The sequence below is a fragment of the Pinus tabuliformis genome, chromosome 2_2 (genome assembly GCF_031772625.1).
Source record: "Pinus tabuliformis cultivar Carrire ecotype Pingquan chromosome 2_2, CPIR1, whole genome shotgun sequence".
Taxonomy (NCBI): domain Eukaryota; kingdom Viridiplantae; phylum Streptophyta; class Pinopsida; order Pinales; family Pinaceae; genus Pinus; species Pinus tabuliformis.
In genome coordinates this window covers 621941657-621957613 of record NC_142300.1, presented here as the reverse complement: position 1 = coordinate 621957613, position 15957 = coordinate 621941657, and the positions used below count along the sequence as shown (strand labels likewise).

The window sequence follows — 15957 nt, the reverse complement described above, 5'->3', positions numbered from 1 at the left end:
GTCCATAAGTGGATCCATCATCAAGACAAAAAATTCCTAAATAAATAGTAAACAACATATTGATAAAGTAAATGAGAAGTTAAAAAAGAGAAATGAAGAACTCTCGGCTCAATAAATAATAAAAACCCTAATTTCAACCTAATTAATTTGTAATAATTTGTAGAGAGAGTTATTTGTATATTAATATATTGAAAATTATAACTTATATGATTATTAAATATAATATTAATAGGATAATGAGTAAATATATGATATATTAAAAAGTATATATTATAAGGTTATTATAAATTAATTATATTATTATTAATCTAAAGAATAAAATATTAAATAATATTATAAATATAATATTATAATATTATAAAAGTATTATAATTATATTATTATTCAAAGGTAATAATAATATATATTAATTATTAATATCCCTTAATAATAAAAGCAAATTAAAATAGTTGTAATGCATATAAATCAAAGTTAATAATTTATATTATTTATATTTAAGTAATCCTAATATTATAATTTATTAATAATTTTATTAATTTAATTAATCTAATTAATTATAATTTCAATTAGTAATTTAAATAAAGTGTTATTTTAGAATTATGAAGGGGAGGGATGGAAAGAAGAGAGAGGATGCAGTAAGGATATTATAAGGAAAAGGTAAAGAAGGTTTCAAGGTCATTGTCTCTATTTAGATTAATAGGGCTTTTAATGATATCTGGGGCTTCTCTAAAGTGTCTTTTTAAATAATATATTTTCCTGGAAATGATTTCATTTTTCTAAAGGTTTATGTGGTGTTTGGTATTGCTGGAGTTCTCTGTGAGGGAGGAAGAACGAATACATTCATGTTTAATATCAACATCATGTTCTTTCATCCTAATTCTAAGCAATCTTCCAATCCCTCCAATGTAGCATTTGTGACATGAATATGTTATTCTATATATCTGTTGGTGTTGATGTGGGTCTATATGATCCTTGACAGACCTCATTTGTTGATGGATAGTTTTCATAGGTTTGAAAGAAATAGAGAAGTCTTTCTTTCTTAGAATTTTGGCAATTCTATTAGTCACACCTATTATGTATGGAACATAAATTATTTTGCATAAAAGTTAGGGTTCACATATTTTATTGTATTTTTTCTTGAAGGATTCTTTATGGTATTTTTCATAAATGTAGTGGATTTTATAAAGTGTTTGATCAAGATCCCTCATTTTAGGGACAAGTTGGAATTTTAATTCAACCATGATTTCCAAATTTCAATCTTCTCTATATGGAAGATATGGCCACTCCAGTCTAGGTAAGGCTACCGAACCCACGCATTCATTTTCTTCAATGACATCTTAGCTGACATTAAGGATTTACTAGGTGAATTCATTAAAATAGACATTGAGAGTCTTGAGAAGGAAATTGTCACATTTTCACGCATATTTGTGGAAATAGATATCAGTAAAGAGTTTCCAGATAAAATTCTCCAAACTAAAAGGAAAAAGGTTTATTCTTAGCTGGTAGACTACAAGAACATTTCCTTTCAAAGCATGAGATGTCAATAGCCTAGTCACCTTTAGAGTTCCTGCCCTTTTCCTCAAGGGCCTTCTCCCACTTGGATCCTAAGAAAAAGAACTGTGGTTGGCAAGAACCAAAAGAAACAAAAGGACCCAAGAATCCTTCGGCTTCTAACCAAGACAACATGGAGCATCATAAGACTCCTACTAGCAAGTCAACTCCCATTGTCTCAGCTCAGCGACATATAGAGCTAATCCATCTCTCAGTTGAGGGAGTCCTCACCTTTATTGAAAACAAAAGAGACTCAAACGTAATCATGGATTTCTTGAAGGCTGGCACAAGTGTTCCCATGAATCCAATCACTTGGATAGTGATAAGTAACAAATATTAAGGAACTTATAGTCGTGGAAGTGTCGATAAGAAATGAAATCATTATACACCATTCATTTGTTTTTGGTAACTCCTCGAAATGGATTGATATCTGTAAGACAAGGGGAAAAGAGGAAAAACTTATGATAAATCATGGACTCTAAACCAGGATTGTAGTAAATGTATTGACTTGTATTGAGTGATCCGTGAAAGATGGTACCATGCAATTTGTTATTTTGAGGTAATACAAATCAGCTTACTATATATATATATATATATATATATATATGTTTACAATCTCATGATATTTGTTATGATGAAGCCTATTTAAAGATTTAAGGAATTTCATTATGGAATGCAAGAGCACTAGCTTAGATCCAACTTAACTACATAAATACAAACTTGATTCTTCTTAGTGCTTGGTAGATCCAAATTTAAAATAGATTTAGGCTGGATTATAGAGTGTTAGAGGATAGATGTTTAGTTCACAAATAATGAGTCTTTGATTATCATGACTTTGTAATTTAATTGTCAAACAAGATGTAAAGTTATAATTTGAAATACCTTTGCATTTAGAACTAGTAATCCCTTATCCTAGATTTAAAAAAAAATTAATATGTTATTATTAAAAATTAAATTAATATCTATTTATTTTAACTAATATATTAGACATCAAGATAAATAAAAAAGAAATTAAAACTGGCTCATTACATGTGAATAATTAGTATTCAGTATTCTTTATTAATTTTATTGTTTACATGTTTTGATATTAATGAAATATGGAAAATCATTTATATTGAATTTTAGTTTTTTAATTATTTTTAACAATTTATATATATATATATATATATATAATTACATTTCACTTTATTAAGTCAAAAACTTTGGATACAATAAAAAGTTATTTTATTTTATTTAAAATTTTTTATATAAATACTAAATATACAATTTATATAAAATTTATATAATATTAAAAATATAATCTTTCATATATATAATAATTCATTAAATTATAAATATAAACAAATAAATTTTAAAATTAAACAAATAAATATTTATGATAAAAAAAATTAAAAAATTAAAAATTATTAAAATTAAAATTTAATTCAAATAAGAAATATTTTTAAAATTGCATTTTCAATGACAACTAGGGAGAAGAATCAAATTTTTTTACGAAAAACTTTACATATATAAAGTTTGAATGCACCAAAGTATATGTCGAGCAATCGACTAAATTTAAAGATGGTACACGTGAAGTAGTTCAATGTCTACTAAGAAATTGTCAAATCTCATTTTTCCCCTTTCCTTTTCTTTTGTGTGTCAATTTGATTAGTGTAGTAAGCAACGAAGTGGAGTTGATGGCAAAAGTAAACGAAGTAGAGCGCTGATAGTAAAAGTAGAGAGTTTATGGTATTTATAAAGTAAAGATAAAATAATTAAATATGAAAAAATTGAACAATAAAATAATGATAAAATAATATATTTTTTATTTATAAAAATAATCCTATATATAGATATAATTTTGAAAATTAATAAAATGTTATTATAATAATAATGGTTATATGAATGTTTTTTTTAAATAATTATTTTATTATCATGTTTATTAAATATTATTATGATAGTGGATTTATTATGAAATTTGAAAATTATTGTGGAAATTAAAAAAAAATTGTGTTGTTATTTGTAGTTATTAACTCTTTAAACAATTCAGAGTAACAAAATATATTCTTTCTTATTATTTTAGATATCTTATAAATTATTTTATTGACTATTTTGAAAGATTCAAATAGTAAATAAAGTGTCTTTATTTTGAAAGAGTCTGATACAAACTATAGCATATTTATTTCAAAACATTGAAATACAAACCAAAACATCTTTACATTCTTTCTATGTAGGGAGTCGATATTCTCCATAGAAAGCTTGTGATTTACTGGGAGGTAAACCCAACACCCAATGTCTAGCTCTTTCCCACAATATAAACATAGCAACCACTCCTCCAAATCCAATCCCAACTCCCATAGCTAATGCAAATAATGACATTTTTTCATCCAAATGACTTAGCCATCCCACTTTGATATGCTTACTCTTACCATTATTGCCTTCTGCCATTGGCACTCTCTTTACATTGCATGGATTTAAAGGACACCCTCGTAAGCACTTATTCTTATGAAATGATTCTACATTGAATGTAGAAAATTGTGTCCCTGTTGGGATTGGGCCACATAAGTTATTAAATGAAACATCAAAAACTGCCAACATTGACAAATTAGAGAGCTCTTGAGGAATCTTTCCTGTCAACCTGTTTTTGGACAAGTCCAATTGCTCCAAAGTAGATATCTTACTAATTGATGCAGGAATTTGTCCTTCCAATTGATTTCCAGATAAATTCAACAGTCTCAAGCTACTTAGGCTCCCTATGCTTATAGGGATTCCTCCTGTAAAATTATTGCTTGACAAGTCAATAATTGTATTTGTAGCAAGCACATATGTGAGAGTATATTCACTTCTTTTAATGATAATGGAAAATGGTACTTCAATCTTATCTTCAATGCTTGAAGATGTGACATTGATTGTAAATCCCTTGAGTCTCTCAAGATGAAAGGGTATTTCTCCATTGAATTTGTTGTTGGATAAATCCAACACTTGTAAGTTGGTGAAATCTATGATTGATTTAGGAATATCACCATGGAAATTATTATCACTGATACTTAGCACTTGTAAGTTTCCAAAATTTCCAATGTGTTGAGGCAGCTCACCCTCTAATTGATTTTTCCTTAAATCCAACAATTTACACATGGCCAAAGACATTGGAAAAGTTCCTGAAAATTTGTTAGAGTGAGCTGAAAAATACTGTAAAGAATTTGGAAAATTTATAGTAGCCAAAACTCCATTAAACGAATTTTTTGATATATCTATAAGGAAAAGAGATTGGAGCTTTTCTATAGTTTTAGGAATGCTCCCACGGATATTATTATTGGATATATCTATGTTCATCAGAGCTTTGAGATTTCCTATGGCTCTAGGAATGTTTCCATTAAAGTTGTTTTGTGATAAACTCAAATATTGTAGTGAAGCCAATCCACTAATATGAGAAGGGATAGTGCCTAACATATTATTCTTACTCAAGTCTAGGTGATTAAGAAATTTTAAGTGACCTATGCTATCTGGAATATGTCCAGTTAAGTTGTTTGAAAATAAATACAAGAATTCAAGGGATTGGAGCTTTCCTATTTCCTGAGGAATTGTACCCGTGATCTGGTTGGTACTGAGGGCAAGAGTTTTAAGTCTCTTCAATCTTGTAATGCTTTCAGGTATGGGCCCTGTGAGCCTATTATACTGAAGATCTAGAAGAGATAGATTACTGCAATTTCCTATTTCGGAAGGGATAGAGCCTGAAATATTGCCACGAGCACAATTATAATCAGATTCATCATCGGTCACATGAGCATCACATAGTCCATAAATTGAAAGCTGAGTGAGCTGCCTCAATTTACCCAACTCAGGTGGTAGGCTGCCGGACAATCGATTGTTCCCCAAAGATAAATACCTGAGAGACGAGCAGTTTCCCAGCACCGGAGGAATAATGTTGTCCAATTTGTTAGAACTTAAATGCAGCATCTCGAGCTTTTGCAGCAACCCCAATTCCACAGGAATTCTTCCACTGATGCTGTTGTAACTTAGATCCACGGTCTGTAGCTGCTGTAGAAACCCCAATTCCACTGGAATTCTTCCACTGATGTTGTTTTCTGAAAGGTCCATGTACAATAGCCGGGTACAATTGCGGAGCGCTGGAATTCTTCCGCTCAAGTTGTTGTCACTTAAGTCGATGTGCAATAGCTGGGTGTAATTGGCCAGAGATGGAATTCCCCCACTTAATCCGTTGTAACTGATGACGATGGACGACAGGCGATTAGGATGCCCAGAGTCGGAGGGATGTGACCACTTAACTGGTTGTCGGATAAGTGAAGAACAGATAGACTTCTCATCAAACGCCAAACGGAAGGGATTGAACCATTGAAAATGTTTCCTCCAAGCCACAACTCTTGAAGCGATGTGCAATTGCTCAGAGAAGTTGGAATACTTCCACTCAGACCATTCCCAGAGAAGTCGAGATGTTCCAAGTTGACTAGACGACCAAACTCAGATGGCATCGTCCCATTCAAGCCATAGTTAAATGAAAGGTCGATCCATCGAAGGGCTGTGCAATTAGACAATGAAGCTGGAATACTTCCACTCAGACCACTGCCGAACAAGCGGAGATGTTCCAAGTTGACTAGACGACCAAACTCAGATGGCATCGTCCCATTCAACATGTTATTGGAGAGGTCGATCCATCGAAGGGCTGTGCAATTAGACAATGAAGCTGGAATACTTCCACTCAGTTGATTGGCCGAGAAGTCGAGATGTTCCAAGTTGACAAGACGACCAAACTCAGATGGCATCGTCCCAGTCAAGAAGTTAGAAGAAAGGTCGATCCATCGAAGGGCTGTGCAATTAGACAATGAAGGTGGAATAGATCCTTCAAGCATATTGTAAGTGAGGTTAAGTAATCTCAGGGCTTTAAGCTGCCCGAGTTCAGGTGGAATCACTCCTGTGAAATTATTGCCACAAAGATTCAACGTCTGTAATGAAGAAAGGCTGCCAAGAGAGGGCGAGACGGTACCTCCCAGTTGGTATTTAGGATCCCCCACATAATAAGGCTCATACTCCACATTGATCATGGGAGCAGGAAGTATTATGGCAATAACTCTTAGAGAGTGTTGAGTGCAGCGAATACCATACCAGTTGGAGCATAGCTGCTTTGTATTCTGAACTGTCCAGTTGCGCAGCTTCCCCGCTGGGTCGCTTTTGATATGCTTTTTAAAGGAGAGAAGAGCGTCCAAGTCCCTTTCATGGTGACCTTCCTCCAGCGCACTACCCTCGTCCTCCAATGGGTTCCAGCTTGAATGATTAGCAGCAGCAATAAGAGAGGCTGCGAATATAAGAGAGAGCATGATGATGTTGCAGAGAGAAAGTGTTTTATGATCCATTTCTGCGCTCTTAATTGAAACGCAAACGTCCCTCACAGTTGTTATGATGTTTGGTAACACAAAGATAGATATATATAGAGAATACATGGAGAGAGAACTTAGGGGAATGTGCGTATTGAGCGGGAGGTATTGACAATATTATTTTTAAATATAATATTGAAAAACATGAATAATAATTCCCTAAATAAATTTATTGAGCGGGAGGTATTGACAATCCCAGGTCGTCATAAAAGGCAAGTAATTTATTTATGGAAATCCGTTGGTGGTGTCACTTCAATTGCGAGAAACTCGTATAAAGTCGTTTGTCGTTTGTGGTGGGCGAGGGAGGGCCGCGGCAATAACATGGTAAAAGGCATTAACAGCTAAAAAGAAATTCACATGGAAACAGGCCGTATCGAGCGGGATATACGGGCGTCACTTCAATTGCGAGAAACTCGTATAAAGTCGTTTGTCGTTTGTGGTGGAAAAGGACATTAACAGGTAAAAGGAAATTGCGAGAAACTCGTATAAAGTCGTTTGTCGTTTGTGGTGGAAAATGGCATTTACAGGTAAAAGGAAATTCCCGTATCGAGCGGGATATTAACAGCTAAAATGAAAGAAGTCACCAAAGACCCGAAAATTGTGCTATTGCATTAAGGCGAGGGATATACGGGATATATACGGGCAACTTGAAAATGAAAGAAGTCAGGTCAATTCAGTCCTATGCTTTGTTGCGGTCTTTGCGGAGCAATAATTCATAAAAGACCCGAAAATTGTGCACTCAGGAAAGTAAATTAAACAATTTTTTTTTATTGTTTTTGGTTTAATAGTTTATTCACTTCATATAAAGGCGTGTGCATTTCTATTGCATAGTAAAGTGTTTTATTATTTATTAAAAAATAATAATATTCTTCTTCTAATAAATATATTTATTATATAGGGTTGAATGTGTGTTACTAATTTTAATATTTATTAAAAAACTTATATCGTATCATATATAATAATATTTTCAGTTTCATATTAATAGTTTTAATTTTATATTTTTTAAATTTTTTAAAATTTACTAATGGTTGTTGTTTATGTCAAATAATTATAATGTGTATGTAAGTCATTTATTTTTTTATTTTCTAATCTATTTAATGTTATAGTTTATTAACACAATACCAAAGACTATGATAATGATTATATCTATTGAAATTATAATTAATTTATGGCATTAAAAAATGGTATGAGATTATTTAGTTTTGATTTTAGACTTTTGCCATTCATTGATTTTGATAATTTTTTTAGGATTAACTTTATTTTGTATTAAATTAAATATTAAAAGAAGAGTTACAAAATTACTATTTTTGATGATTTGAGAGGTTAAGAAAGTTGTAACAAATATTTTGAAATTGAATTTTAATTTGGATATATGTGAGGCACTTTAGGGAAAGTTCATTACACTTTCAACCCTCTTAGTGTCACAAAGATGAGATATTCTTGCATCCCACAATGTTTAGAGAGTTGTCCAATGTCAAATTTCACTATGACACTGGTAGAAGTTGGTTCTTGTTTTAGCAATGTTGATTTTCTTCTTTGTGCTATTTAGAATTAAAAGATATTTTTGATTTTCTAAATTAAGGATGACCACTTCTTTGTAGTATGTTAGCTTCCTTTCATTTTCTAAATCTATATTACACCACAAAATCTATTTCAAATTAGATGTAATAATACTTTTAATATTATCTATATCCAACAAGATGACATTTTCCTCTATTCCTCAATTCTTTAACTAAGACTTGACATCTTGTTGTCATCCTTACTTGAGCCACTGGTGATTATGGCTAAAGTTACACATAAGGTGTACTCTACTCTCTTTCACACCTCCATTTTCTCATTGTCTAAGGGATTTACCTCTAGCAAGATGTTAATGAACACACTTTTTATTAAAATTCATATATCCTTGTGCAAAAGGTTATAATGAATATTAAACAATAAATTACAAGAAGTATGGAAAAATCATTAATTCAAATGATTTTTTTAAATAAAAATAAATGCCACCCATGAAAAATTCATAATTTGATTTTTATTTTTTATTTTTATTTTTTTAATGGAATTGTTGATAGTTATATAATATATTACATAATAACATCATACTAATAATAATTGCACCGAGAGGTGCAAAGGAATGCAAATCGGAGGAGTGGGGGGGGGGGGGAGGAGGGGGGGGGGGGGGGGTGGTGTGGAAGGAAATAATCAAGCAAAATTTAAGGACAATGAAATACAATTGAAATGGACATTGAAATACAATCCAAATTTGAATACTAAGGTACTACCAAAATACCTCATTCAGTGGAATATTTTACCATTGGGGTATGTTACATGGGTGGGCCCTAAAACAAAACAACATCAAGTGCTACTATTGTTATGGAGCAAGGAAGTTTGAGAAGGTGTAACTGTTGGGATTTCCAAATATAACCTTCTTCAGTGTTTATTATTGGCATTTTGAAGTTTGTGTGGGTTATTAGAATTTTTAATAGTTATTTATAATTTCTTTTAGTTACTAATTTTATGCTAAGGTAAAATTTATTACAGTTAATTATACTTTTCTATTAGTCAAACAGAGTTATATGTCAAGTATATTTATGCAACACACAAAAGCAAAAGAAACAAAGGTGGGAACATAAGCATACAAAAAGTTGTTACATATCATAGTGGGGATCCTTCTTAAGGAATGTATTATTGTAGATAGTCTCTGAGATATTGTTCTTGATGAAGGGAAACATTCATAGAGAAATTTGATTTGAGTTGAATAGGTGTCCATACATCCTTAATATAGTATTTGGTCAAATATGTCATTTTCGATTATTTAGGTGTTGTTCTAGTGTTGCACATTTTATTCTATTGGTACTCAATTTGCTATCAGATGTAATCATGTACTATTTAAGATTGGTAGAATTGATTTTGTTGTTACCGAGCTTAGCATGGTAAATGTTAGATTTATTATCATTGTAGATGAAATTTTCCTCCTATTGCCTATTTATATTGCCCTATTAGTTTCACAAATCATTAGTTTCCAAGTTCCAGGTTTCTGTTGAGAGTCTCAGGAAAGCTATTTTTTAAATATATAATGTATGAATCATCATATCAATAAAGGTTCTATTTTGATGTTTTTCCATGGATGGTTTAATGTTGTTCATTTTTTTTAGGATCAAAGAGCATCGAGAAAGATGGCAGTGTCTAAAGACATCATTGTTGTGTTTCCAGTGGCCACTAAGACCATTTAACATGGGTTTGATCAACCTTTAAATAGACTACATATGGAGATGAATACCATGGGAAAAAGCATGGGTGCTCATAAATATGAAGCCAAAAGCCATGTGTAACTTGATCGAGTCAAGTTTTCTAGATCCACTATAACAATCCCCCCCTGAAACTCGACTATGGGAGATTGACCTAATCCCATTCATAAACCATATCATCTAAGTTTTCACATCCCCCCTCAAGCCAGGATACAAGTACACCTACCACCTTGGTACCTCTCCAAGTGGTTCATTCCATAGATTGATGACTCCATGCACCGCTTGCACTGCATGTATGCCTATGCAAGCTCTTAAGGCATTACAACTATGCGATCTCCTGTGCAACATGTCTGCCATGATATAGGTCTTACAACTTCCTAGGTGAATACACCTTCCTATAGGTCTTCGAGCATGTCTTCATTTAGTAATTCCTCATCTCCCATATTTTCATAATCTCCTTGAGATGGTGTTGTTTCATCCTCCTTTATAACATAAACTTCCTTAATCATAACAACTTCCCTATCAAATTCACCATTTTCATAGTGAACAAACACACACACACATAATTGCTCTATCTCAACCATATCTTCTGAAAGTTATATTTCTTCAGCAATCTGCATAAACACTTCAATTAAATGTTGATCATCACTTACCAATCCTGCATACATACATAAAATGTTTTATTCAAATACATAAGGATTTTATTTCAATGCCTTGTTTCTTCTTCTTCATGTTGATCTGAACTAATTTCATAGTCCATCAGACTATACATGAATTACCCCTCAACATTCCTTGCTTCTTTCTCATCAACGAATAAATTTTGTTAAAAAACAATCAACTCATACTCAGCTACTTTGAGTTCTACCTTCAACCTGTCATACATATTCTGTCTTTGCTTCCTCTATATGGATGTCATTACACCTTCCTTTTCATTGTCCAACCATACCCCTGGTCCTCTTGACTTTCCTATAGAATTTGCTTCAAATGATTGAATTCAACTTTCAACTCAATCATTTCTCTCTTAAATTCATCTTTACTCATTTTCCTTATCCAAGCTACTCTAGAATTTTTCTTTATTCGATTATGACTTCCCCTCTCAAAATCCTTCAAATTACCATTAGTAGCCATTCCTTCTTTCTTTAGTGAACACTCTTTGTCCGCTCGTGAGATGCAACAAGCCTTATCAAAATGTAACAAATCTACCTGTTGGGATGGGGTCCCTAGGGTGAAATTTTGAATATTTTTTGTATAAATGTAAAGTATTTGCGAATTATGGAGGGAGAGTGCGAAGATAGTATGAGCCAAAGGGGCTTTAGTCCCTTAGGTAGGTAGGTGTTGGGAAGGTTTTGAGATCCACCCATGATCCGCCCATGGTCCGTCGACCATGGTATTGTTAAGAAAAAAGGCTTTATATAGATGAGTCATAGCGAGTCTAAGAGGTCATGCTAAGATAGAATATCATTGTTTTGGGCAAGTAAGATAAGGCATGAAGGTTTGTTCCTATACTTAGGTGAATGGGGAAGGCTCTTGTAGCTGAGTGCGCAAAGACTTTGGTAAGTCCGCAAGCTGAGTGTGCGGGCCCCTGTAGCTAAGTGCGCAGGGAGAAGAAGTATGTACTTTGAAGGTTATCTAATAAAGAGATAGTTTTGAGACATACCTTGTGTACTTGCATCTCTATATTTATTTTTTCACTTTATATATTTCTACTCTGTACCTGAACATATATGAATAATTGCTTAATTAATGCGCGAAAGTAATAGATCTGTAATATTTATGCATATTATAACTGTTTAATGATCTTCGTGAAGATATAAAGGTTGTTTATGAGATTTATTGTTATTAACTGTTCTGGGAAGATTAAGGTTCGCGAAAACAGAAATAGTCCCTAAGGACCACAGGAACCCTTCACACAGACCTCTGGATGCCGAAACCTAGTTTTGTTGGTTGGCACAGCTAACGTTGGACCTAGGTCAAGCCCCAAGAAGCCAACAAATGGTTCCATTGCCGAGACCAAGATCTTGCTGAGGAATGTGTGCTAAGTGGTTCTCCACTAAGAAAGAGAATGAAAGTGTATCGATCAAAAGATACACATGTTTGCAGCTCAAGAGAATAGAAATCCACGCTTGTCTAAGGAAAAGTGGCTGAATAGATATATATTCACAGACGAGGACGAAATATTCTTCTGCTCTTTTCCTTGTGAAGTGCATGAGTGGTTGTTCAAATTAGCAGATAGTCAAGGTATGTGGACGCTTGACTTCCCTATTATGTGGACCACAGAGCTGGTGAAGTGCTTGGAGGCTTCAGAAAATAACATCACGTGGTTCGTTGATCACTAGATCGATCGTATTCTAGGAGGATTCATCACTGAGTTCGTAATCGATACGTCCACTAGCTATAATGAAGCAGAGTGCGGGTTCTTCAAGGGACTAAGAGGTAAGTACTTGAAATCTCTGAAGACCTGGATTAAGATGTTATTGTGCGAAAAGAGGGTTATGCATTTACATTGATGTTTGGGACTATGTGACGCGGAAAAGAATTAAGAAGGAATGAAGAATCGGGCTCTAGATATAGTCCGTTTTTAGGATCTCCTAATAGCAACAACGAAGTTACTATTCTGAGAACGTCGTGAAGCGTGCTACATATAGTAAGCTAGGGTATCACAGGGATACCTCATCCATCCACTCCACCTCCACCACACACACCTCCACCTCCACCTCCACCTTCACCTCTGACTCAACTATTTAACATGGCGAACACGATGAAGATGCCAATATTTAAAGGGATGGGAAGTGAGGACCTCGAACAGTTCTGGTTCGTCACAGATGCTATGTGGAAGGAACAATAGATCACTAATGATAATATGAAGAAAGCTCAGCTAGTCACAACACTGCAGGATAGGCTGTTGACTTGGTATATCAAGTTTTGTATAGATAAGCCCAATGCGACTATGGCATAAAATCAATAGGCACTGAATAATGAGTTTCAAAAGCCTAAATATCAGGCACAGTCAGTAACAGAACTTAAGGAGATACAATAGAAGACAAACGAGTCCACGTGGGGTTTCGATCAAAGATTAAAGTGCCTAATTCAATATGTTAATATGACTATCACGGACAGTCAACATCAGATTACCATTGTCACATCAGAAAATAGTAACGAAAGCATAAGCTATGGAGTTCACAATGAGATTAGAAGCTTCACCAGTACAGGATACAAACATTGGAGTACAACAGATCCAGTCGCAGTTGGTGAGATTTCATATGGAGTTGTAGAGCTTGAAGAAAGGAAAGGAAGTTTAGCCTATGTTGCGTGGAGAAGTTTGGTGCCTGAAGTGTAAAGACGAGGGTCATGATAAGGACCACTGTCTAGTTTATCAAAATTACCTTATTAAAGGAGGTCTTGTTCCTTGGAAGCCTGAGAACATCAAGGGACCAAGCGCAGGGGTAGCCTTATGGTGTGTTATTTGCCAGATACTTCGGAAGAACACAACTAACAATTGTCACCTCTTACAGAAGTTTGTGCAGACTCCGCAACAATTATTTTGTACCTTCTGTAAATTGGTTGGGCATGATGAAAAAAATTGTCGAAGCTACGAATTAATGATGGATCAGACCCCTACATACAGAATTCAAGTGGAAACTTAACCTCAGGATCAAGGTGCGGGTGCAGCGTGCGGAGAATTCCAGCGTCACAGAAGAGGAAGAGGAGAAGGGGCTAGAAGAGGTCGTAGACAAGTTATTTGTTACAACTGCAGAGAAGCAAGACATTTTGCTCGCGACTATCAGAGCCCAACACATCCCTCCTGTCAATATTGGTGACAGTTTTATCATGTGATAGAAGATTTTCTAGTACTGATAGACAAGGTGTAGGAGAAGAAGACTCAACTACCCATGAAAAATATCCAGATGACGAGGGAGGAGCCCGCGAAGAGGACCATAACATTAATATAGTGACACGAAATGGTATTTCCAATGGAGAAGATAAGGGGAAGTAGCCAGAAATTAAAGGTTGGGTGTGTAAGACTGCCAAGAAGGAGGCTGGATTCGATCTAAACTAGGTCAAGGAAAATTTTATGGAATCCAAGAAGAGCTTCGCAGAGGCCTCTACCTCAGAAAGTTAGGAGAAATTTGGTGGAAAAAATGAAGCGCAAGAGTTAGATCCATTACTGGATAGGAAGGCAATGGAGGGGCTTCAAGAGTTAACTAATAGCTGTATAGGAAAGGTCAAGATTCCTCTTGTACTAAAACAACTGAAATAGTTCAACTGTCTTAAAACAGGTTAAAGAAACATGCATTACAAGCATCCAAATAATAGTCTTACAAACAAATACAATACACGTGTGAAAATGTGTTGGCCTGTTAATAAGCTTCTAAATTAAGTGAAAGTTCCAAGACACATCCATACTCCATTACATCACTAACCCTGATATAGGGGAGTTGGAGCCATTTCTCACTCCTGAAAATAAAGATTACATACTCTCAAGACTATCAGGGAGGAGCCAAGGTGAAAATTATTTTGCATGTAAAAATGAGGGGTATATACAGCCAAGGGTGAAACTGAACCTTATGATTGTTCGACTTCCCTCATGACTGTTTGACTTACATGACTCTTCAACTTTACATGTGGGTCTCTTGTACTTCCATGTTACATTAAATTGATTACAATAGTATGGCCCACAGTAGCGATGTGGCCAAGATGACTCATGACATGACTCAACATGATAAATCTGGTATGTTCATGTTGGTGGTGGTGTCCATATTGAGTTGTAGTGCTACTGAGTGATGAATGTGCTCTTGGTGTATCATAGCTTCACCTCTGCATGGCAAGGTGTGCAGAGTCTTCGATGGTCTTGGTGTTCGCTTGATGTTTCATGTGCATGTCTCTCCTTCATTTGTACTTGGCATGTTCCATGTGTTTGTCCATTCACGAACAAGTCTCCTAGCATGTGCTCCTTGTTCATCCCATTCGTCGTCGTGCCATGTCTCATTCGTGTACCTATATCTGCAATCACTCATGATGAGACGACATCAAATCCATAAATCTCCTAGTCTACCATGATGCATTATCTTTCATTTTCGGATGCAGGTGACCAGGAGAGAGGACAAGGCTCTGAAACTGCGCAGAGAACATTTCAGGTCGAGATGCGGACTCCGGGCATTGTCAATGAAAATTACAGAGACGTCACTAGGAGGCCAGGATGGGCAGTCCGGATCAAAAGTGATTGTCTGCGAGATATGGCTCGGCTAGAGGGCAAATATGCACAATTTTTCCAAAGAGACAGTGTAGCCAGCGCGGGGACACTGGCAGTGAAAACTGTGCAGATTCTTCAGGGAGGCTGGAAGCAGCTCGCAGGAGCTTACTGGTAAAAAATGTGCAGAGATGGGAGGTTGGGCTATAGGACATCCCTGCGTAGTTTTTGGGTTGAGCGGGATGTTGGGAAGCTAGGATACATCCCATGAAAACTGCATAGTTTTTAGGAGGAGGAGCAGGTTGACTGACAGGGTGACTAGTTGACAGAACTGCACAAATTTCGAGGACAGTGCAGTGACAAGAAGTGGGTGTTTGTCCGGCATGTCTTTGCAATTTATTTAGTCAGCAGAGGCAGGCATGTTTGGCAGCTTCTGCACAATTTTTTGGAGGAGTGAGGCTCGGGGTCACTGCCGAGTCAAACTCTCCTGTTGACCAGCTGGAAACTTGATAGATTTTCTTGCGAGAAGCATAGATTGAGATGGCTTACTGAGAAACTTCTAAGTTGTTTTGGGTGAAAATCAGTCAGGTTGACTCCAGGATTGCAC

At 34.9% G+C, this 15957-nt stretch overlaps 2 protein-coding genes across 2 annotated transcripts; both read right to left on the bottom strand.

The window, feature by feature from the left end:
• Nucleotides 1-3741: 3741 nt before the first annotated feature.
• On the bottom strand, nucleotides 3742-5628 carry LOC149194188 (uncharacterized). Its single transcript, XM_089407575.1, has one exon. It carries the CDS (start codon nucleotides 5626-5628, stop codon nucleotides 3757-3759), a length of 1872 nt encoding a protein of 623 aa, XP_089263701.1. The 3' UTR covers nucleotides 3742-3756.
• Nucleotides 5369-6970, bottom strand: LOC149194187 (uncharacterized). The gene has a single exon (XM_089407321.1). It carries the CDS (start codon nucleotides 6897-6899, stop codon nucleotides 5742-5744), a length of 1158 nt encoding a protein of 385 aa, XP_089263447.1. The 5' UTR covers nucleotides 6900-6970; the 3' UTR covers nucleotides 5369-5741.
• Between the last annotated feature and the right edge of the window lie 8987 nt (nucleotides 6971-15957).

Coding starts and splice junctions, on each gene's coding strand:
- LOC149194188 (XM_089407575.1), bottom strand. CDS start 5,628: ATGGACCTTTCAGAAAACAACATCAGTGGAAGAATTCCAGTGGAATTG.
- LOC149194187 (XM_089407321.1), bottom strand. CDS start 6,899: ATGGATCATAAAACACTTTCTCTCTGCAACATCATCATGCTCTCTCTT.